Source organism: Pteropus alecto, unplaced genomic scaffold (assembly GCF_000325575.1).
Source record: "Pteropus alecto unplaced genomic scaffold, ASM32557v1 scaffold146, whole genome shotgun sequence".
Taxonomy (NCBI): Eukaryota; Metazoa; Chordata; class Mammalia; order Chiroptera; family Pteropodidae; genus Pteropus; species Pteropus alecto.
This window is the reverse complement of record NW_006442107.1, coordinates 3,245,759-3,268,916: the sequence shown is the minus strand read 5'-3', so window position 1 is coordinate 3,268,916 and position 23,158 is coordinate 3,245,759. Positions and strand designations below refer to the sequence as shown.

At 40.9% G+C, this 23,158-nt stretch overlaps 1 protein-coding gene and 1 long non-coding RNA gene across 5 annotated transcripts in view; one reads left to right on the top strand and one right to left on the bottom strand.

Annotated features, from left to right (window-relative positions):
• Positions 1-3,957: 3,957 nt before the first annotated feature.
• Positions 3,958-16,251, bottom strand: LOC112469261. 4 transcript variants are annotated; one of them, XR_003042588.1, is made up of 4 exons: positions 16,031-16,251; positions 10,236-10,294; positions 9,014-9,317; positions 3,958-5,920 (listed from the first exon to the last, which is right to left on the bottom strand). It is a non-coding gene; the product is annotated as an uncharacterized LOC112469261 (long non-coding RNA). The 4 variants fall into 4 exon arrangements; XR_003042590.1 differs by having other exon boundaries at positions 9,014-9,311; XR_003042591.1 differs by lacking the exon at positions 10,236-10,294 and having other exon boundaries at positions 16,031-16,249.
• A 27-nt stretch (positions 16,252-16,278) lies between these two features.
• SKA1 (spindle and kinetochore associated complex subunit 1) overlaps positions 16,279-23,158 on the top strand; it is a 13,357-nt gene continuing 6,477 nt past the window's right edge. Inside the window, exons 1-4 of the mRNA XM_025038544.1 lie at positions 16,279-16,461; positions 17,063-17,161; positions 19,991-20,115; positions 21,334-21,431. Coding sequence (XP_024894312.1) covers positions 17,074-17,161; positions 19,991-20,115; positions 21,334-21,431 — 311 coding nt within the window. The 5' untranslated portion in view covers positions 16,279-16,461; positions 17,063-17,073. The remainder of the gene's footprint in view (positions 16,462-17,062; positions 17,162-19,990; positions 20,116-21,333; positions 21,432-23,158) is intronic.

The window sequence follows — 23,158 nt, the reverse complement described above, 5'->3', positions numbered from 1 at the left end:
TCATTAACGTCCTTCTTTCGTCTTCCTCCTCCCACTTACAGCTCCCCTGCCTTCCAACCCCGCAACTGCTACCGTTACCACGATCGCCAAGTAAGGAGTGTGAGGCTTTTCACCTCTTCTTGCCCCACAAAGCCGGTAAGTTGTCTTTACATGTTGGGGGCCTCTGGTACCTGCAGCCGCCGCCTCACAGGCAGGATCCCCCAAACTGAAGCGACCAGTGAGCACTGCTTCAAGGCGCGGCGTTCTGGTTGCCACGGGCTACCCAGTCCCTGAGGAGGGTGGTTGGAGGTGTGTTCGTTCCGCCGGAAGTGGGCAGCATCACCATGGGGACCGACGCCGCCAAAACTAGCTAGTTCCTTTTGGCGCCGAGAAGCTGAGTTTGCGCGATTCTCTCCTCCACTCAGGCCACCCTCTCTGCATGTTTTCCAGGTTCTGTACGTCTTTCCCCTTGGAAAAGTTAAGATCTAACTACAACTCCTTTTTATACAGCTAATTGCATCTTATAATATAAAAATCTGGTTAGATCCCATTTGGTTCCAAGGGTGCACAGTTAGGGCTTTCTTAGCACGTCCGGAAGATTTTAATTACTTTGCTATTTATTGTATCGGCTTAAATGGGAGGTGGGCAGGCCGGGACGCCCTTTTCGGAGCAGGCGGGAGAGAGCGGGAGTCAGGGTGGCAGTCACTTTGTTCTCCCCGCCACCACCGCAGCAGCCGCAGCCCTGCCCCCGCCGGGTCCTCTCCGCTGCAAATCGGTACCTCCACTATGGCACGGACGGAGGGGCCCCAACCCGAGACCCTGAGCTCTCCAAGAGCTCGGCATCCCGCAAAGGAGCTCCCCAAAAGTTGGGTCCCACGTGGGGTCCCTCGGCCCAATGGAGATGTGTCCAACCTCTGAACCCGCTTCCCGGGTTTCCATAATTGAAATCCCGCAACCCTGGGGAGGTCAAGCGAGCACCCGCCACTCAGCGACAGGAGACTAGGCTGTCCCAGAGTGGGGTACTGTCTCAGCAAGACCCCGTTGGCGCTGCCCACCGCCCAGGGTGGCTCTCTGGAGGCCACGCACTGCCCGTCCACCCTCACTGGGAAACTCATGTCAGCATATGGATAGTATAGCTAAGCTACGCCATCATTTTGCTGCCTACATTTTGTTTGGCCAAGTGGCTTGCAAGAACCTAAAACTGACACTAGCCCCCTTATGCAAGCCTGTGTCCAAGATGGCAGCCACAGAGTCCCAAGCAAATGTAAATTCCTGATATGACTTCCCCAACAGCCCTTGTAACCAAGTCTCCCCTGCCTCCCAGTGCCTGTTTGCTTTATGCACCCCTTAGGTCAGACCCTGTGGGGCTTACCAAATCCCTCTTCTTTTGGTTTTAATTGACGGATTCAACCCTAGCCTGGGAACCCCAAAGCACTCCACCCACGGTCCCTAATAAGGGCATGTAGCCCAGGTCCTGCCTCTCTGTCTGTACTCTGCCTGGACCTCCCCATGTTGCCTCTGGAGGAATGCAGTGTACTTCCTCCAGAACCTGTAAGTGATAAACTATTGTAATCCAGTTTCTCTTGTGGTTTGTTATTGAAGGGCAGGGAGTGGGTGGTGGGTGAGTGTTGGGGGGGGGGGCGGTGGCGGGTGGCTCATCATCGGGTAACCTGTGCTCTACTAATTATTTTAACAAAGTCATAAGTTGGTGGCATAAGACAGGAGCCTAGAACCAAACCACTCTCATCCCCCTCAGGGACTCAACCATCTGCCCCCATGTGGGAAGAGGCAGATCACACAGTTGGGGTGGGGAACAGGTGAAAGGAGGAGGATTCCCAGATGGGAATGGGGTTGACCTCATGAAAGCCACGAAGGGCATCGTGGACTTCAGCAGATGGTGACACAACCAGTGAGCAGGAGGCTAAGAAAACCTACCTCCCTGTCAGGCTGGAGTTTATGGCACATCAGAGATAGGTGTCACCTGGCTCTTTGGGGCAGGTGAACCTGAGGTCATTTCTTCCGGGATCTGACTGTGTCAGACCCCATCCTCCCCACCTTCTGTGGGCCTACTAGGTTAGGAAGGGGAATCCCTTCATACAGGGAGAGACGTCCTGCTGGAGCCTGCTGTGATTATTGCTATTGTCTCTCAGGCACTGCCTTTCACACAACCAAATTGAAGTTATTATCACCACTTGCCAAATTGTCTTTTTCCAGCATTGTGATATGACTTTATCGCCCTGCTGTGTCCCTTGACTTACCATTTCTTCTGATGATTTAGGAAAACAAATGTTTGCAGTTTTCAGAAGGTTTATGGTAGGCTGCCAATGTTATGTCTGTGCTGTTTTAAAAGCTGTAATTATTCCAACATTCTTTTGATCTCAAGCATAGCAGGGAATTGTGTGAAAACAAAACAAAGAACCCAAAAAAATCATTCTTGTGTAATTTCTCTGAATAGTTTGTAAAAGTTTTTAGTATTCTGTCTTAATATGGACAATGTTTTTGTTTGCATTTCAAAAAACAAATGTACCTATAAAACACTGTATTTTTTGTTCTTAAATATTTGATGTAATCCTATATGAATTTATAATATATGTGCTTATATTTGCTCATTATGTAAAGGATTTTTTGCATAATTATTCATAGTACTAAAAGAAGCATGGCAAATATAAAGGTTTCTGTTTTCATTTGAATAAATGTTTTCCTTTAATCTAACAAAAATGGGAGCAGAGGTAAGTCTCTGATTTTTTTCTACCACTATATTATTTCAAGATACAACTCTTCCTTAATAAGGTAATCGATTTTAATCTCAGCACTATACAAGTGGCTGCTTCAATCCCAGGAAGAATCTCTGGGCCACACTCTTCTTTCTAGTGTGGTTAGACCCCTTGTTGGAACATATTAATAATTATACTATTTATCAGAGTGAGCGACACAAGAAGCGCCATGTTAAAACTTTCGGATTGTGTAAAACAACACAAATAAGAACGGCGGACATGAAGCGCTTTACCCAGTTGCTGAGCAAAACAGCCGCTGGTGAGCATGTTACTAACAGCTAAATGTGGTCACTGACCACATTCTGAGATCCAATAGGCACTTTGCTAATTGGCTTTAGATATGGAACTTGTCTTTTTCTACTTGTCTTGGGTAGGAATAAAGGACCCCAGTAATCTATTCTGTACCTCCTAACTTGGATTTTTAAAACATATCAGTTGTTCTCGTGATTAGATTATATCCTTTAGGCTCATTCTCTCTTAGTATTTTCTGAAAATGTCAGCTTCCTCATCTACGCAGTGATAGCCCCATCTCTCTGGTTGCTGCACCCATGCCTCCATGTCTTGGTCCCACAGATGTCCCAGGCTCTCCTCTACTAACCAAGATAGCAGATAAACCCTGCCTAACTTGACCACAACTCACATTTCATTTTACTAACTCTTCACCAGCCCTCCCTACATATCATTATATGAGCTGAACTCACGTTAAACATAATGCTGAAAATCCTTGTTGTGTCTCTAAACTGCTGCCCTTCATTTACAAGGATGGGAGCACTTTCCCATAGTCAGAACTAAATGTATTTTTTAGTTCATTTATTATAATTTGTATACAAGAAAATTCATCCCTTTTACTGTATAGTTCCACAAATTTTAACAAATGTTTACAGTCACTTAACAATGATCACAATCAGGATACAGAACTCTCTCAACCCCCAAAATTCCCTTGTGTTACTCCATTGTACTCAACCTCTCTCCCCATCCTTAGCACCTGGAAATACCTGATCCGTTTTCTGTTCCTATAATTTTGCCTTATCCAAAATGTCGTATAAAAGGAACACTTTACATAGGCCTCTTTTACTTGGATTAATGCTTTTGAAATTTATCCTCGTTATTGCATGAATCAATATTTCCTTCTTTTTAATTATGGTAGTGTTCTTTGTATGGATGTACCATATTTTATCTATCTATTGAAAGGCACTTAGGTTGTTTTTGGTTTGGGAAGTTATGAATAAAGCTGCTATAAATAATTGCTGAAATTTTTTGTGGGAATATCAATTTTCATTTTTTTGAGTAAACATTTAAGTGGGACTGCAAGGTGATATAGTAAGAGTATGTTTAATTTTTTTAGACTCCCAAATTTTTCCAAAGTGTATGTACCAGTTTCAACAGCAATGTATTTTATTTACTTCATTGTATTTTCTTTAAAAAAAAAACTTTATTGAAATATAATTCTTCTAACATAAAATTCATCCACTTAAAGTTCACAATTCATTGATTTTTAGTATACTCATGGAACTGTGCAAAGATTACTACAATCAATTTTTAGAACATTTTCATCACTTCAAAAAAGGAACTCTGTACCCGTTAGCAGTCCCTCTTCATTTCCTCTCAACCTCCCCAGCCCTGGGTAATCACAAATCTACTTTTTGTTTCTGTAGATTTTCTTGGACTGGACATTTCATAATAACGGAATCATACAATATGTAGTCTGCTGTGACTGGCTTGTTAACACAAGTTCAAGGTTCATTGATGTGGTACTAGGCATTAATACTTCATTCTTTTATGAGGCCAAACCACTGTTTGGATATATTATATTTTATTTATCCATTCATTCATTGACAGACATTTGAGTTGTTTCTACTTTCTTGGCAATGATGAATAATGCTGATATGAACATTTGAATACAAGTTTTTGCATAGACATATGTTTCAGCACTTGGTTATATACCTAGGAATGGAATCACTGGATCATATGGTAATTCTGTTTAATTTCTTGGTGAAGCAGAAGGCTGTTTTCTGAAGTAGCTGCATCATTTTACATTCCCACCAATAATGCATAGGATAATTGTGACCACGTGGGTATTTCACTGTGTATACACACTGCAGGGGCTAAATCAACATCTCTGTAATTGTATAAGTGCAGGTGGAGAGGTTTTTGGAGAACTATGCTGGCTAGGCAGAAACAAAGGGATTTGGGTACTTATACCAACAGTCTGCAGCACTACGCAAAACCTTTCAACATTCTGTGGCAAGCAGGCTTCCCTTGGTCTCCTTCATAACAACAATCCTTTCAGCCATCCATCTTTCCTTGAATTTTCAGGGTCAGTTCAGCCAAGTGGCCCTCAGGGTTGAACTGATCACATAAAGCAGTCATAGAAGACTGAGAGTGCTGAAAGGTACAGGGATGACACCCACAGCTTCATTACATCACAGACTATGCTCCAAGAGATGCTATACTAGTTCCATATGTCAGGCTGGTTATCGGCCAGCTCAGAGCCCAGATCTTCTGCCTCCCAACCTGTGTCTCTCCTAGGACATAACGCCCTATCGCAAGGGGACAGCCCTCCTCGGTGTCTTGGAGACTGAAGGGCCTTCAAGACCCCTAAAGCTGATTTTTCAGACAATGTGTACATTAAAGCTGACTCATGGAGAACATTTTTTGGAGGTAGGGTAGGTGGTGAACCCATCTGTCAAATCCCCTTACTATATACCAGAGCACACTCCGCTCTCACCCGGAACCCTTACCACATTGCAGTTCGGTTTGGCTGGGTTAGGCCTGGGGGCGGGGATAGCTGGAGAAATCTCAGGGTCTCGCATACTCTTCCAATCTCCTCATTTTAACTGTGATCACCCCCTTGAGAGTGAGGCCCTTCACCTCCCACTTCACCATCTCTGACGGCTGACTTTATATTTTTGTGCTTTGCGCTCACAAGGGATACCCAAGAAATAAGAGATTGGAGGTAGGCTCTGTCACTATGGGAACCGAAGACGCCAGGACTCGCGACTTCCTATTGGGGGTGGAATTGCTGAGTGTGCGCAGTCCTCACCTCACCATTGATCACGCCCCCAGTCTCGGTTGCCGGCTCACTCTCCGGTTTGGATGGAGACTCTCAGGAAATCTATTTTTGTGAATAACACGACATACTTTCCCATGAGAAACTCACGACGTAGCTGGAGAGGAGACAAAAAAAAATCAAAAAATTTCAGTAATGTTAAAAGTACCATTAAATAATAGAGGAATGTGAATTTCAGAAAAATTTGACCCAGTCTGAAGGGATCAAGGAAAATTGCCTGCAGAGAGAATTATTGAGCAAAACTTTGAAAGATGATTTAGAATTATCCAGAGACAATAAAAAGGGTTTATGGGCTGAAGGGTATTCCAGACAGAATAACATCATGAACAGAGAGGTAGAGGTGTCAGAACAGCATGCATGTATTAGCAGGGTGGTGTTATACTGCCGGGCGCGGGGAGCTGCTTGCTCGGGCTGGTGAGGTTGGCAGGAGCTGGGACAATGGTGGACTAGGACTTCACGCCAAAGAATCTGGGCTTTCCTTTGAAGATGCTAGGGAATCATCAAGGCACATTTGTCAGAGAAGTCTTGAGTCCTGCCACAACCACCTTGCTCACCTGACCACCGGGTCTTAAGCCATTCCTGATCTAGTTCCCCTCCTGTCCACTGGACTTCTATTCTGACCCTGTTTTTCTAAGCAATAACAAATCTAAGTGTGATGGTTCATAAGAGGACGGTTGTTGTCAATTCCAAGGCTGTTTTGAACATCTGCGGGGCACAGCAGGTAGAAGGACAGGACCAGGAGCTGGGCAAGACCAGACAATCCATACATGTCATTCTGGAGGGCAGTTTGTCAATGGAAAGTATAGGTATAGTGGATGCTGTACTGCGCCACCCTATTCTCCCTGAGGGACATAATCTCCCAGCTGCAGGTCTTGTTGCTAGGAAATTCTCCAAGAGACTTAACTGAGAACCCAAAGCAGACACTTAAAAATGGTCAATGAAAATAATGCTAAAAGCAAATGGATTAAAGTCAGGGATATTTAATTGTATTCAATGACTTATCAACTGGCTGATCAGAGCTGGAAGAAGGTTTGAATTTTAAAATCCTGGGGGAGAAGAATTACACAGTAAACAGAGGGCAGAATTTAAAAGGCAAAGTCCTGGACAGAGTGGGGAGACTGATCTTTAAGGGGAGGGTGACTGCCTCTTCCTTGCAACTCGAGTTGGTGGGAGGATGAAAGGGGGATTCAGCATTTCTAGGTTTGCCCCTGGAAGTCTGAAGATGCCCACGCCTGAATATTCCATATTATCTTTGAAATCAAAGTCCATGGCAACTCTTGGGCTCAGAGGGGTTAGATTTAAGCTGGAGGTGAGACTGGAAGGATAATGCTGTCTATATGCAGCCCACCCTTTATCTTTTTATACATTTGGGCCCATTTGGTTTAGGTGTGTCTCAAACTATGTATACTTGAATTATGGTTTGTTCATTTTTAAATCCGAGAATCTATCATATTAAGGATTAAATCCATTTACTTACATTGTTATAGTTTGCAAATCAACATCAGAAGTTGGTATGAGATTCAGGGCTCAAGGAGCACTTACACGTGCCTAGATTTGGGTTGAATGAGGTAGGGCGATGCTGGGGTGGGGGAGCAAGTAGAAGGTATGTACCAGAGGACTGGGTCTCATGGGAGTTAGAACTGGGAATTGACTAAGCCACATGAGAATTATATAAATTTTAGAGGCTACAGACTTCTAGGAGAGGAAGGGATTGGATAGCCATCTTGTGTTTTCAAGGTGACTAAAAGCTTTTATTACTATTTTAGTATCTAAAGTTATAGTTTCTAGAATTCAAGTGTACAATTTAGTGGCTTAAAAACCCAGGTTTTATAACCTGGGTTTGACTCTAGATTCTGCCATTACTAGATGGTTGATGCTGGGAAAGTTCATCTCTTTTGAGTCTCAGTTTTCTCATTGTAAAAATGGGCAAAATCAATGTCTCCCTAAAAAGACTGTTTTGAGGATTAAATAAGCTGTGTCCATAGGAAGACCTCACCAAATAGCAGCTTCTTTTCTTATTTAATCACATTATATTTTCAACTGCTGTCTCTCTGAAGAAATGTTTAGAGACACTGCAAGGTCCCTTCCAGAGCCATTTAAAATTATGAAGATGGCTTATTTAGGCTATTTCGTGTTGGCTTTAATCACATGACCTTTCCCACCCCAGCTCCTCCATTCTTAATATCCACGCTTTTTTATCACACACAGGCTGCTGGGATTTGCATGAGTTGGAGCAGATGCTCCAACTTTCTACTCTTTCTCTTTCTTTTCTGCTTACATCCTCCATAAACTCGAAGTACTGAACAGGCCTGCTCCTCTGGTTTGGCGATAGGTTTTTCCAGTTCCTACTGACTCCTATACAAGCCCTGGCAATCGCTCTACGGTCCAGCCTCTGAGTAGATCAGTGTTGTCTCCCATAACACCAGTCTGTAAATATCACCTTGAATCCTAGTCTGCAGAAGCCTCCAGTCTACTGCTTTCTAGTTCCAGGATTTTTTAAAGGTCTTTGGACCTAGAGAAGAGGTTCGCTACATGTAAAATGAAGCATCACAAAACTGTTTCCTACTATTCTGTGTTGGCTATTCATTTCCTCTTAATTATTCCTTCTCTCTCTTCTAAAATCTTCCATTATGAACAACATAGCACATCATTACCTTCTTCATTATATATAATAATTTTATGCACAGGGAAACTGTTTCCCCAGTTAGATTATGAGTTCCATTAAAGCAGGAATCCTGTGTTTCTTGAATGGTAAACCTTCCAGGGCCCTTTGTATTCACTGCTCTGTCTCCTAATGAGCTGTGCACATAGGTGCATAATGGCCAGCTCAGGACTCAGATCTCCTGCCACCCAGCGCAGTAACTTTTGATGATACCTGCTCCCCATATTAAGGTGATTTTCAATGGGATCCTTAGCCATAAAGACCTTTAAGATCCCAGGTTATACTTATTTAAAGATAGATCTAAATATAGATCATCATAAATATAAAGTAGTGTATGGAGATTTTGTGGTGTGTGGAGGAGCAAGAGGCAAAGATTCTATTGCTTATATTTTCTCATCTTTCAAATCTCAACACAACACTCCAGAGCATGCTCTTTTCTTAGGTAGGGTGCAGGTCCAGGTAGATTAGACATAGCTGAGGGGTAGGCCTGCAGAGGGTCCCAGAAACGCACTGCCCACCTGCACTTACCACGATTACCAGGTAGGGAGTGGTCATGTTGTCTCCCGCTGTCCGCTGCCCACGTCCACTCTGAAGTGGGGAATCCCATGATTGAAGCGACCTGCAGAGCCCAGGGACCCACTCTGGCACACAATGATCTGGTTGCCATGGTGTGTGTATCCTGTGAGTCTAGAAGCAGCACTGTCACCATAGGAACCAAGGACACAGGAACTGGCGACTTTTTCCTGGCGAGGACCTGAGTCTGCACGGTCTTCACCTTGTTTTCACTCATCCCTCCACTTTAGCATGAGAGGCAGAGTAAGAGCTTCTTTAACTCAAAAAAGAAAAGTCGAGGGTCTAATTACAATCCCTTTATAACCTATAGTTTATACACTATAGAAACTGTTAAGCCCTCAGTAGATCACATCTAGTTTAAAAACAATGCAGTTAGGGCCCTCATAGCCCCCCAAGGATGCTTTTGTTATTTTGCTATTTAATGTACCAGCTTAAACTGGGGGTGAGCGGGCAGGAGTGCCCCTCTCGGAGCAGGGAGGAGAGAACCGGGGTCAGGGTGGTGGCCACCACTCATTCCAGGTCTCACAGTAGCCTCAGCCCTATCCCCAGCCAGGTCCACACCACTACTGGTTGGTGCCTCCACTCTGGCACCGGTGGAAGGGACCCCAACCAGAAACCCTAGGCACTCCAAGAGCTCGGCATCCAGCAAAGGAGCCCCCAAAAGTCAGGTCTCACATGGGGTTCCTCGGTCCCATGGAGATGTGTCCAACCTCTGAACCTGCTTCTTGGAGGACAGATTTCCATAATGGAAATCCCACATTCCCCAGGTGGTCAGCATGCACTTGTAGCAGAAAGGGCTTTGGCTCAGAAGACCTGGCTGTCCCTGAGCCAGGTACTGTTCCAGAGAGACCCCTACAGGCACTACCCCCGCAACCAGGGTTCTCAGGGAAGACCTGGGGTCCTGGTGGGGAATACAACACCTTCCTGGCCAGGATCTGCAGCTGGCTACCAGCTGCCCATCACCCATACCAGGAAATCTGGGTGCAGAAGAAAGAGCCTGCAGACAAGCTGCTTCCATTCCGCCTCGAAAGGGGCTTAGTCAGTTCATGTCTGGGGACTTGTGGAAAGAGGATCGTCCTCAGCGGGGAACGGGGTTGACCTCAGGGAAGCCAGGAATGGTATCATGGGCCTCAGGAGAGGGTGAAATAACCAGGAGCAGGAAACTGAGAAAACCCACCTCCTGGGCAGCAGACTGAAGCAGGGAGTCTGTATCACCAGGCCCCTCCTGCAGGTGACCTGAGGCCAAAGTAGATAAAGACATCACAAGAAAACTACACACCAATATCCCTTATAAAAACAGATGCAAAATAACCTCAACGAAATACTAGCAAACTGAATCAAACAGCATATTAAAAAACATTATATACAATGACCAAGAGAGATTTATTCTAGGAATGCAAGGGTGGTTCAACCAAAGAAAATCAACCAATGCAATATACTACAATAACAGAATGAAGGAAAAAAATGATCATCTCAGATAATGAAGAAAAACACTTGCCAAGATCTAACACACTGTCATGGTAAAAACCACCAGAAAACGAAGAATAAAAGGGAACTTTATCAGCATGATAAAGGCATTAATGAAAAACTCGCAGCTAACATTATACTAAATAGTGAAAGACCGAAAGCTTTCCCCTTATGATCAGGAACAAGACAAGATTGGCCACTCTCATCACTACTATTCAACAGTCTACCAGAAGTTCTAGCCAGAGCAATCAGGCAAAAAAAAAAAAAAAGAAATAAAAAGGCATCCAAATTGGAAATGAAGAAGTAAAACTATCTCTATTCTTAGATAACATGATCCTATATATAGAAAATCCCAAAAGAAGAAAAAAAAAACTACTAAAGCAATAAAATTCAGTAGAGTTGCAAGGTGCAAGGTGCAAGGTACAAGATCAATTTTTTAAACTGATAAAATCAACTATAAAAAATATATAGCTAACATCACACTTAAATAGTGAAAGACTAAATGATTTCTTCTTAAGATTGTGAATAATACAAGGATGTTGCTGTTGGGAAAGGCAGTCATGTGCGGCTTCTTGCCCTTTGGGCCTGGAACATTTCCTTGCAGAGAGATAAAGAGCACGTACAGCCCGTGCTGCGTATATCTCTTTGTTTGGGAATATCTTTTCCTGTTCCCGGCTTAATGTGTACTTCTTTGTCCTGTGTGTGTCATATGGCACCTGGCCAATGCCAGTGCTATATCTGTTCCTGGGGGGGAGGTAATAGGTTCTTTGGCCTGCAGCACAAGATGGGTGCGTGCAGACCATCTCCTTGTGTTGGCTGCGGGGCAAGCCCTGCTGACCATGGGGGACAGACACTCATTACTGAAGCTGATCTTGCTGTCTCTTCTCTGCGTGAGTAAAGCATTGTTCCATCCAGTGCCTACATGAGTCATGTCTTTCTTGGCTATCCCAACATCTGTAAACCATGTGGTCAGTTGACATCCTGGGATTGTTGCTCCTAGGCAACAGGTGTCACTTGATTGACATCTGCTCTCACCATTCTTTGTCAAAATAATACTTATGTCTTAGTAGAATGAGATCTCCCCCACTCCACCTAAAAAAAATAAGTAAAAGGCATACCAATTGGAAAGAAATAAAACTTCCCCTATAACAACACAATTTTCTACATGGAAAAATCCGAAGGAATCTTAAAATTAAAAAAAGCTCCTAGAATATATAAGCAATATAAGCAGTTTAGTAATGTCATCGGATAGAGGACCAACACACAAAATTAATCATGTCTGTATAGACATCATATCGAATTGAAACCAAAAAATTTTAAATAATACCATTGAAAATAACTCCAAAATAATGAGATACGTAGGTATAAATATAAAATGTGCTGTATCTGTGTATTTAAATCTACAAAATACTAATGAGAAAAATCAAAAAAGAGCTAATTAAATGGAGAGACATGTCAGATACATGGATTGGATGACTCAGTATATTTAAGATGTCAATCATCCCCATGTTGAGCTACTGATTTAACACAATTCTAGTGAATACAGCAAGATTTCTGGTGTACTTATACACAAGTCGATTTTTAAATTCTTACAGAAACAAAGGAACTAGTATAGCCAAAATTAATTTTAAAAGAAGAAATTTGGTGGATTCACATGCTTTTATTTTAAGACATAAAACTACAGTAATTGAGACAGTACGGTATTAGTGAAGGAATAGACATATACATCAATATAAAGTCCAGAAACAGACTCACTCAAATATGTCCAATTGATTTTTTGCACAGATACAAAGGCAATTTGATGGAGAAAGAACAGTATTTTTCAACAAATTATGTTGGAACAGTTGAACATCCACATGCAAAAAACAAAAATGAACCTCAACCCAAACCCCACACCTTATACAAAAATTTACTGAAAATGGACCATACATCTAAATGTAAAACATGAAGTTATAAAACTTTTAGAAGGAAACATAGGAGAAACAGGAAATCTTCACGTGCTGGAGTTAAGCGAAGAGTTTTAGACATCACATCAGAAGTATGCTACATTAAAGAAAAAATAGACAAGTTAGACTTCATCAAAATTCAAAACTTTTGCTCTATGCATGACTCTGTTCAGAGAATGAAAAGACAAGATAAAGGTTGGGAGAACAGATTTGAAAAACGCATATACAAAAAATAGTTCTAGTATACTATATACAGAACTCTCAAAACTCAACAGTAAGAAAACTAGACAACTAATTTCAAAAATAGGCAATAGATTTGAACATACATTTCACCAATAAGTTCAAGAAAAGATGCTCAACACTGTTAGCCATTAGGGTGTGATGATAAACAGACAAAGGAGTTATTTCGGGGTGATGGAACTCTTCTGGATCCTGACTGTGGTGGCATTTACACAAATCAATATATTTGTTAAACCTATAAAAAGTCTATTTTACTGTATTTTAATTGAAAAAATATATAAATTTACATTTAATCCCCTAAATAAGTAAACCTATGTATGATCACCAAAGGTGACATGTTTTGTTTTTTTAACCAAAGTCTAATTTCTTTGTTACCTCTCTTCAGATGTCACTTTTTATCTGTTTTAAGATGACAGAGCTTATCAATTTAACATAGATGGGTACCCGCTGCTGTAGTTGTCCCAAGATTTGGTATTCATGATGAACACTGTGAGTGGTGAACTTATCGTTTCACAGTGCTAACAAAAAACAGCCATTACACATTTTAAAAGGGGGGACTGTGGATTGGGGTTAGGGTTGGGTCGAGTTGAGATTAAGGTTAGGTTTGGGTGAAACTTATAGTGAGAGAGGAGAAAACCCTGGGCAGGGGGTGTTTACAAAGAATGCTGGGAATGGTCCACACTTAGCCATTTTATCCTCAGGATCAGGACCTGGATCCTGTGTTTATTTCTGATAGGGAGAACTAATAGGGATTTCCATTTTATTCTTTAGACTTTTTTGTGTTCAACTTTTCAATTAAAAGTGTTCTCCTTTTATAATAATAATAATAATAAATAAAGTGACTGCTAAGAAAAAAGGTAGTGAAGTCTAGCTTCATAAACTTTTAAAGCAGATGGACTTCCTCTCTCCGGCCACGTATCTGGGTTTGCATTTGTTTTGCAGATGTTCTCAAGCAAGGTGCTGCCCTGCCATCTAGCGGCCACGTGGCAAGGGAGCCTTCCAACCAGTATTTCAACAAGGAAAAAATCTGATTATCAAGTTTGAAGACAACAAATATAGTGTTCTAGGTAAAACTTTGATTTGGTTGGAGTCTCCAACTATAATATTGGATTTGCCTATTTTTCTTCCATTTCTGTCGGTTTTTGTCTCATATATTTTGATGCTCTGTTATTAGGTGCACACATTTAGGATTCTATGGCTTCTCAGAGAATGACCCCTCTACTATTATGTAGTGTCTCTGTTCATCCCTGATATTCCTGGTTCCAAAGTCTACTTGGTCCAAATTAATATAGCCACTTAAGCTTTATTTTGATTAGTATTATCAATTTTATCTTTCTCAATCCCTTTACTTTTAATCTATTGGACTCTTTATATTTCAAGTGGTTTTCTTATAGGCAACACATAGTTGAGCCTTATGTTCTTTTTAAATTCACTCTGACAATCTCTGTATTTTAATTGGTGTAAACAGATCCATTGACATTTAAAGTGATTACTGGTACAGCAGTCCCCCTTATCTGTAGGGGATCTGTTCCAAGACCCTCCATGGATGCCTGAAACTATAGATAGTACCAAATCCTATCTATACTATGTTTTTTCCTATACATACAATAAAATTTAATTTATAAATTAGGCACAGTAAGAGATTAACAATAACTAAATAGAATAATTATAATAATGTACTGTAATAAGTTATGTCAATTGAAAACCATTTTCTGTTTATGTCTTCCACTCACAAATTTAATGCTTTTTCCATCTTAAGTAAGCACTTGTGACACACTGTGGCTGTAACTTTTGCAGTTTGAGGTGTGACAGCAAAACTAGCACAACTTTCTTTTTCCTTCACAATTTCGCAGATTTGTTCTTAGCAACATTGACACACAATTTTTTTCTTTCCTTATAAACTCAAGAACTGTCACCTTTTTACTTAAAAGAAGTACTTTACAGCTTCTCTTCGGCATACCCGAATTGCCAGCATCACTATCCTGAGCTTTGGGGCTATTATTAAGTAAAATAAGGGTTGCTTGAACATAAGTATTGTGATATAGCAAGTTGATTCCATAATGGAGAAAGCTACTAAGTGACTAGTAGCATGAGACGCTAGACAAAAGGATGACTCACTCTCATCCAGGGCAGGACAGGGTGGGAAAGCATGAGATTTCATCACGATCCTTAGAGTAGCAAAGTCTTTCTGTCAAAGTCAGTTGCGTGTCAAAAACTTGGGAGTTCATAAGTAAACTAGAATTGTTCATGTGGTGATATAAATGACATGAGGGAATTAAACAATAATGGAAATTGTTTAACATAAAACATGGGAGCAAATGACCCCGTGCCTTGAGAGAAAGAGCATCATGGTAGAAGATAGGCTCTGAGATGACTTGTGATTTATTGACTTGGGCAAGTTAATTATGTCTCAGTTTTCTCATCTGTAAAGTGCAGATCATGATCATAAGTATTCATAAACTTATTACAAAGATTAAACAATATTCCAGTAGGCAGGAATGGGAGGAGAAGAGGTACACATGAAAAGAGTTGCAGTTAATTTAGTAATGGTTGAAAGTAGGTAATGGGTTGGGCATGGGGTTTATTATATCATTCTTTTTAACTTTGATTTCCATAATAAAAGATTTTTAAAAGAAGTAGAAATGGCCAAGGCTGCTATTGCCTACCCAGAATCTATGCTCTCATTTTCTATTACAAACTGAACCCCTATATTGTTGGGGATGCAATAGACCTGTCCAGATTAACTTTTAATGATTTTTTTTCCAGTCTCCCTTGTAGATGTGAGTGACCAGTGAAAAGCAGACAGAAGCCACTGGGTGTGGTTTACAAGAAAACTCTTTCAAGATACTGGCTCAGCTGGTAGGTGAGCCTGTTACCCTTGTCTCTTCCTCTTTCTGCCGCCTGTGACAACACCTGGGGAAGGAACTGGCAGGGTCATCTTGCATCACAAGCAACCTGAAGGCCAGAATGTGTGATGCTTTGAAAGGTGTCGCCAAAAGATAAAAGGAACCTGGATACTTGATGACTGTGGAGCTGCCACACCTGCTCTGGAATGCATTTCCCTTTTGTTCAACAGAGAGAACTTTTTCTTATTGTAACTTTGCATTTGTCCTTACAGAGGCTGTAAAAGAGGGGTTTTTGTTTGTTTCTTTTCTTAAGCTCACAAACGCGGCTGCTTTTTGGAATTATCTAGAGTGTTTTAAAAAATATTAAGGCTTGAGCTCCACTTCCGGAGTGCCTAATTTCATTGATTTGGGGTTAGGCCTAGGCATTAGAATTTGTAAAAGTGGCCCCTGGTGATTCTAATTTGGAGACTTACCGTTTCAGCTCGCCATTTGATCTCCGGAGCGCTTGGCTCCTGGCTGGGCAACCGCCAGGATAAGCGACTAAGATCAACCTTGACGGTACTGCGTAGGAGGAGCACGAGTCCAGGTAGCCTTTGGCCGCAAAGCCGACCAAGTCCGCCTTTTCCCTTCCCCAGCCCCACCCCTAACCCCCAACCCCCCGTGGTCTTGGATGACGCAAAATACGCTTGCAGTCTCAGCGGGCGCTCCGAGAACGCCGCTGTGCGCCTGCGCGGCGCCAGATCCCGGCGGGCAGTTTGAATTTTGCTCGCTGAGTCGCGTCTCGCGATCCTAGGCTTCGGCTGAGACCAAGGTTTGCGTGGCTCGCGACTCCGGCAGGAGTGGGCCCTTAGCTCACGGACCCGCGCAAGGTTGGAGACTGGTGTTGGAGATCGTGCTCTCGAAGGCAGGCGGAAGGCCTTCCTTGGGCGGGATGGGGGAGTGTGGGGTTGCGCCAAGAGGGGCGCAGGAGCAGGGCTTGACGTTCCTCCGCTCTCCGGGGTAGCTGGAGTGGGTGCTTTAGGCGTTCTCACCTCCTCTCGGTGTGCTCAGTAACTGGTTGCTTTCCTTCCTTTCCGTCTGCCTCCTTACTAACCCCAAATAGGAAAGGCCCTAGTCCCCCACAGCATAGGGGAGATGCTTACTTGGACCTGTTTATTTTCACGTATTGTGTTTTTCCTTAGAATTCGTGTGTATTTTGTGTTTTTAAAGAACATACCAATGTTGTCTACATATATAAATACTGTATTAGTGCTGCTAAATTCTTAAATTACGTAGGCTTATTCCCTGTACTCTGGTTTGGGATGCATTGACTACAGAAGGCTGTAAAACTGGACTTTGGTTAGAAACTAAATTTTTTGGAATTGAAAGAAATTGCTCTTGAATTTTGTGCTTTCTTTTCAAGAGGATGTGATTTACTGGATATTAACCATTCTTGGATTTTGAAAGCGAACAGAAACTTGTCTGGCTTTTCTTTTCTGATAAATGTGTTTATATTTTTTCTTCAGAGCCTTAAAAGATGGCCTCTTCAGATCTGGAACAGATATGCTCTCATATTAATGAGAAGATTGGCAATATTAAGAAAACTCTGTCATTAAGGAATTGTGGTAAGTAGAACAAATTCCAGTAATTTTGTGTCTATATAATGCATTTTGATTATTGCTCCACCTTGAAGGATATCTTATGCCTAGTTAAGTGAATATATCTTAGAAAAGTAATTTTAAGTTTCAAATAGTGATTTTTAAAGCACTCCAGCATCGGTGTTTTGAATATTGCAGAAGATACTAAAATGTAAGTTACATTGAACAGTAAACTGGATAGTTATTAGATTTATTTACTTACATTTTTCTGAGACACATAAGGCACAATAGTAAGATTTGAAGGTTATGTGGCATTTGTGGTTCTAGACCTAAATGGAGAGATACTAAAAGGTAAGGGATAAAAACAAAAGTGGAAAAGGCCCAGGGTAGTAGAAGTAGCCCATAACCCAACTGATAGCCTGCTTTAGAGGATGCTTATCACTATATATCACCAGGAAACAACTAATTGAAAATGAAACCCATTTTTTAAACAGCCAGAAACTTGCATGTTGTAATTATCTTCCAAAATTTTTAGGGGCTGAAAGAGGATGATGCAATGAAAGAGCAAAGAAATAAAGGATGCTTGCCAAATCTGAGAAAATGTTGTTTACAAAAATGATATGCTCCCCAGCCCTACGTAAGAGAGCTAAAGATTTATTGCTAGCCAGCACTCCATCTGCTGAGAAGATTGTGTTGAACTTTTACTGTAGTTTGTATTATGAATTGATAATTTTTTTTAAATTCTGATATGGAATTATAAGGTTGGCATGCCTCTTTGAATTATACATGTCCTCCAAGGCACTTGGATATTTTCCATCTCTTGTTGGGAGCCTCTAATGAAGGAGCCTTATCCATTTTATAGTTTGTGGTTAACATACTTTGTAGAAAGTTAAAACCAAAGGAACCGTAGGTTCTTTTCCTCCAGCCCCCTCATCTCACACATGAAGACTTTGAAGTCAGGCAACTTGCCAGGTCTCCAGCTTGGGAGTAGTCAGTTGGGACTACAATTTCTGTGTCCTGATTCCCAGTCTAGTACTCTTTCTACTTCTATACCACTTCTATTGAGAAATTTTAAAAAGATATTTAGATTTTTAATAATTAGTCTTGTTTAGACTAATTCTAAAAAGATTCTCTTTCTGAGGGCATGATGACTGTTGGATAAAAAGATATAACTTGGAGACTTATAAAACTATCAAAGCTCGAATTCAGCTGACCCCTCCAAAGCCTGAGGCCTGGCCAAAGCAGTCTGACCTATTACATTACAGCATACTGGGTAACTGTCATTTGCATGTGGGGAGAATAATTTGTGTTTGGTTCACAGCCTATTTAATAAAGCCCAGTAGTTTGTTTACCACTCTGGCTGCTGTAATTGACTAGATCACTGCTATCAAAAGTAGTGAATTTGCAAATCAGTAAAAAAAGGCCCTAAAATTTAGGTGACTAAAAGTTATATGAAATACCAGTGTATCCAACTAGTTATTTAACCCCTGAAATTAATCTCAGTAGAGACATCAGTACTCTCATTTACTTACTAATTTGTTTTACTTGTTATGAACCTAGTGTCAAATATAATTAGCATTGCTCTAGTAGATGGAATAATATGCTGCTTCTTGTGCTGATGTGGAACAGTAGTTAGCTTTTGCTGAATGTTTTACTAGGTTCCAGACACAGCACTAAACCCATCTTATATGTAATTTTTTACTTACTGTTGCAGTAATTTTGAGGTAGGTACTGATGTCTCTTGACTTCAGGCCCAAAGCTTCTAGCCATTTCACTTTACTGCCTCCATAATTTACAGATGTGGCGAAATTGCTTTTATTTTCGCGTATTTCACTGTTTGGTTGCTAGAAGTAAAGATGGAAAGATTTGATTATGAGGATAGTTTTTCTTTTGTGCTTTTAAGCTGCCCTTAAAATTTTTTTCTAAATTACTTCTTTTATTTTTAGAGAGGAAGAGATGCTGGTTTTCCCATCCTCAAATTTATGAAGCTAGAGAGAGGTGCTAGGAGGTGGGGTTGGGAATGTGAGAGCGTGCTACTTTATCATCTCTGGTGTTTGTTTCTGTCAGACATCCCAAGGTTATCACCAGCCTGTGACTTTTTATGTTACTTTCTCAGCTTAGGGATTGTTAGTAATGTGGATAGTGTAAATATGAATCCCAAATCTCTATTACAAATTCTGAAGTGGCACTCACCCCACCTCCTGCACATACCTGAGAGATAGTCCAAAACATAGTCTTATATCTCCCTGGCTAGTGTTTAGAATTTTTAGGTTTATACTTGCACTGAAGATACATCCCATACAGAGAGGTCCTGGCTTCATTTGGGATTCTCACTTCCAACACCCTGTGCTTTGAAGTCCCAAAACCTTAGCTCCGATTCCCATTAAAACCAAATATATTAGGTCACTGAGACTAACAACCTCTGTCCAGTTTCCCTCTGAATCTCCCAGCTTAGGGCTGCTGACATCAACTTACACATACCACCTGGTCTGTGGTTCTCTCATCAAGTTAGATCCCTTGGGAATTTACCTTATTGTCCTGAAAGCTCTGCTATGCATGTAGAAGAGTATTTTCTGTAGCATTTCTAGGTGTTTTATAATGGAGAAATTTGCCAGAAACAAAAGACTCAGGGAGTACCTTATACTTACCTCTCCCTTCTCTTCCATACTAGTACTTAGAAATGAGATTTTAATATTATCCGTGGAGGCAGGTCCTAGGGCCTGAAACAATAGATCTTCCTCCACCACCAAGTGTCTCTCTAAGGTAAAGCTCTGCTCCAAAGAGTTCGGTTGGGTACATATATGTTATTGCTTTTCTATATAGTTTATTTTCCATTTTATCTTTGTTTATTATCAGGTCAAGAACCTGCCTTGAAGACTATATTAAATAAAATAGGAGATGAGATCATAGTAGTAAATGAACTTCTAAATAAATTGGAATTGGAAATTCAGTATCAAGAACAAACTAACCATTCACTGAAGGTAATGTTTTTCTAGTGAAGAAACAACATAAAAAGGCAATAAATGCAAATGCTGCAAGAAAGCCATTTTTTACTTCTTAGGATCTGAGGGTCTTCATTTGGAAAATAATGGGTCATGCTGAATTATTTCTTAGGTTCCTTCTATTCTGCATTTCCAAATTTGTATAAAATGTAATTTAAAGATTCTCAAGAGAAACTTGAACCTCATTCACATGTACTAAATAAGCCTTCTAATTGACTTAGCTAATAAAATGCTTGGTCTGTACCACGATTACCTTATGCTCTTAGAGCCATTGACTTGTTCAGTGGGATTGAGCAAGGTGGACTTTACAGTCCCTTTCAATCTTAGAATCCTTAAGATCTGTAAAGATTTTTCACCTATAGAAATATACATGATTATGCCTATACTGTTAGCTGAAATGAAATCAGTATCTATGAATATCATTCAGCTCTTTAAAAGAAAGATGTCATGTAAACTCAGAACAGAGACCAGTATTGGTTTCAGTTCTAACCTGCTCAAGAATGCCCAGGGTTACATGTGGGCCCAGAGAAGGTTCAACACCGAATTGAAGTCTATTGGGAATTTTTATTTACATTATGACTGAGAATCAGATGACAGGAATCCAAAGGTACAGAGTATTTTTCCTATTGGCATGAATTCATAGCCTCAAGTTTTCGTGAAAGTTAAATAATAACAACAACAACAAAAAAGGCGATTTTGATCAAGTAGAAATTTTCATTAAGCTGGAATATATGCATATCAGCAGTGAAAGTTATTCTAAGCAGCATCTCATACATGAATCCCAGGCATGCATTGTCACCCTGGTGCTGCTATACAGATGACACTGGAGGACCCTTTGCTAAGTCAATGAAAGCCATTTACCAGGATGGCAAAACATAAATCTTTCATATGTTTTTTAGTTGCTCCCCAAGGTTAAAGTATTTTAGAGAGACTTAATGTCGACCCTGCCTGTTGTAATGTGATTATAACAATTGTTCTCTGAAAAAAATCCGGTAGAGAAAAATATTATACCACCATCCCAAAACAGCTCTGGAAACCAAAGGGCTCTTTTTAACATTGCTGCATTCCGAGCCTTTTCACCCCTTCTGCGTCTGAACACCGATGGTTGTGATTGTGACTCACTGTCTTTCATGCTCTTTATAACACCTTAAAACAGGCAGGACAGATGCTTATCTGTGAGCATTTTTTAAATTTTAGGAACTCTATAAATCTCTTGAAGAAGATTATAAAGATGTGGAGCATCTCAAAGAAAACATTCCTCCCCATTTGCCTCAAGTAACAGTAACCCAGACCTTGTAAGTATGTTTATAATTATTCTTGCTATCTGGATTTATAAAACTATTAAAACAAATACCTCAAATTATTTTGCTTTTTCATGTACTTGCAATTTTGTTAGCGACTTACCCAGTTTTTTGTCACACTAGAAATATTTCTCCCTGTCTTTATAAGTTTTCTTATCCTTCTGTCTCTGAGGAAAATGTACCCCCTCTTTTCTAAGGGTGAGTCTTCTCTAGACTCTCTTTTTCCACTTTTTCTCATTTCTTTCCCTTAGAGCAGAACTTGTCAACCTCCGCTCCGTTGACATTTTAGGCCAGATAATTCTTTCTTGTGAAAGTAGATATCATCTACTCTACCAACTAGATATCAGTAGCACCTTGCACCCCGCCCTTTACCTCGCAACCACCACCCAGTTTGACAGTGAAAACTCTCTAGACGTTACCGTATGTCCTCTGGGGGGCAAAATCTCTCCTGACCCTTGAGAACCACTGCCTTAGGGTAAAAATAAGCTTAATGAGCTTCTGATCTTAAAAACAGCCAAAGGAACAAAAAAGCCCTAGCTCTGCTTTCCCCCTCAAACTACTGTTCTGTCTCTGTTTGTTCACAGCCAATATATGTTTGTGCCTCCTCTTCCCAGAGGAGGCACAAACATATATTGGCTTTTGGCTGTTATTACTACCATGCATATGAAACTGAGTGCTTGAAAGTCACGGAGAGGTCAAAAATCCCTCTTCAGCTCTAATTCTTTTTAGATTTTATTTTGTTGTCCATTTTGCTTTTGAAATTCTGTTACCGGCACCACTGCTGTGGTTTCTTAGTTGTCATCTCACATCTCTGACTTGGCTGCCTCCTTTTTCTCAGATCTCCTTTAAATTACAAGTTATCTCCTAAAGCTCTGTTTTATTCAGTCTTATACCATTGTTAATGCTCTAAAATGTCCAACTTCAGCCTTGACATGATGTCTGGTTCTGCTGTTTGAATTGCTTGCTGGGAATCTGATGGATGAACTGTTTGCTCCTCCAACTTTGCATGTCTAAGACCGAACTCACTGGTTCCTTGTTACCCACCCATCCATGCCTGTTGCTCTCATCCTCCCATCACCCAGACAGGAAGTTAGCATCGTCAGCCTGTCTCATTCTCTCATAGCCCTCAGCTGTTCGTTTTGCCTTTGTGGAGTTTTTTCTATCCCTGTCCTCCCTTTCATTCTCATTGCCTGACTCAATGAGAGCATTCATCATCTTTTGTCTTTATGATTTAGGAGCTCCTATGTTTTGTATTTCCAGTATTTCTTCACCCTCATCTCCCCAGTCCTTTGCCACTAAAATTATATTTCTAAAAGGGGACTTCGAGTATGTAAAAAGATTCCATGGCTAATTTAATTTTTTTTTAATTTTTAAAATGTATGATATATACAGAAAAGTGATTAAAGTTTTATTTGTACAGATTAAAGAATAATAAAACAGTGTATCTACCAGTCAGATTAAGAAATGGGACATTACCTCTACCTTATAACAGTCTGTTGTAGACCCTCCCTCTGTTAAAGAGATAATCATCCTGCCATTTATGATAATCACACTTGCCTATGTGTTTCTATAAACAAAACATTGTTTAAATTTTAAAAACTGAAAGGAAGCCATGAGCCTTGCTGTGTAGGCAACGAGTCATGTTACTGCCAACAGTTGAAGGTCTCTAGAGGTTAAGCTCAGTAGAGTCCCCGGTATGGCCAGGTTGCCTGAATTTCCCT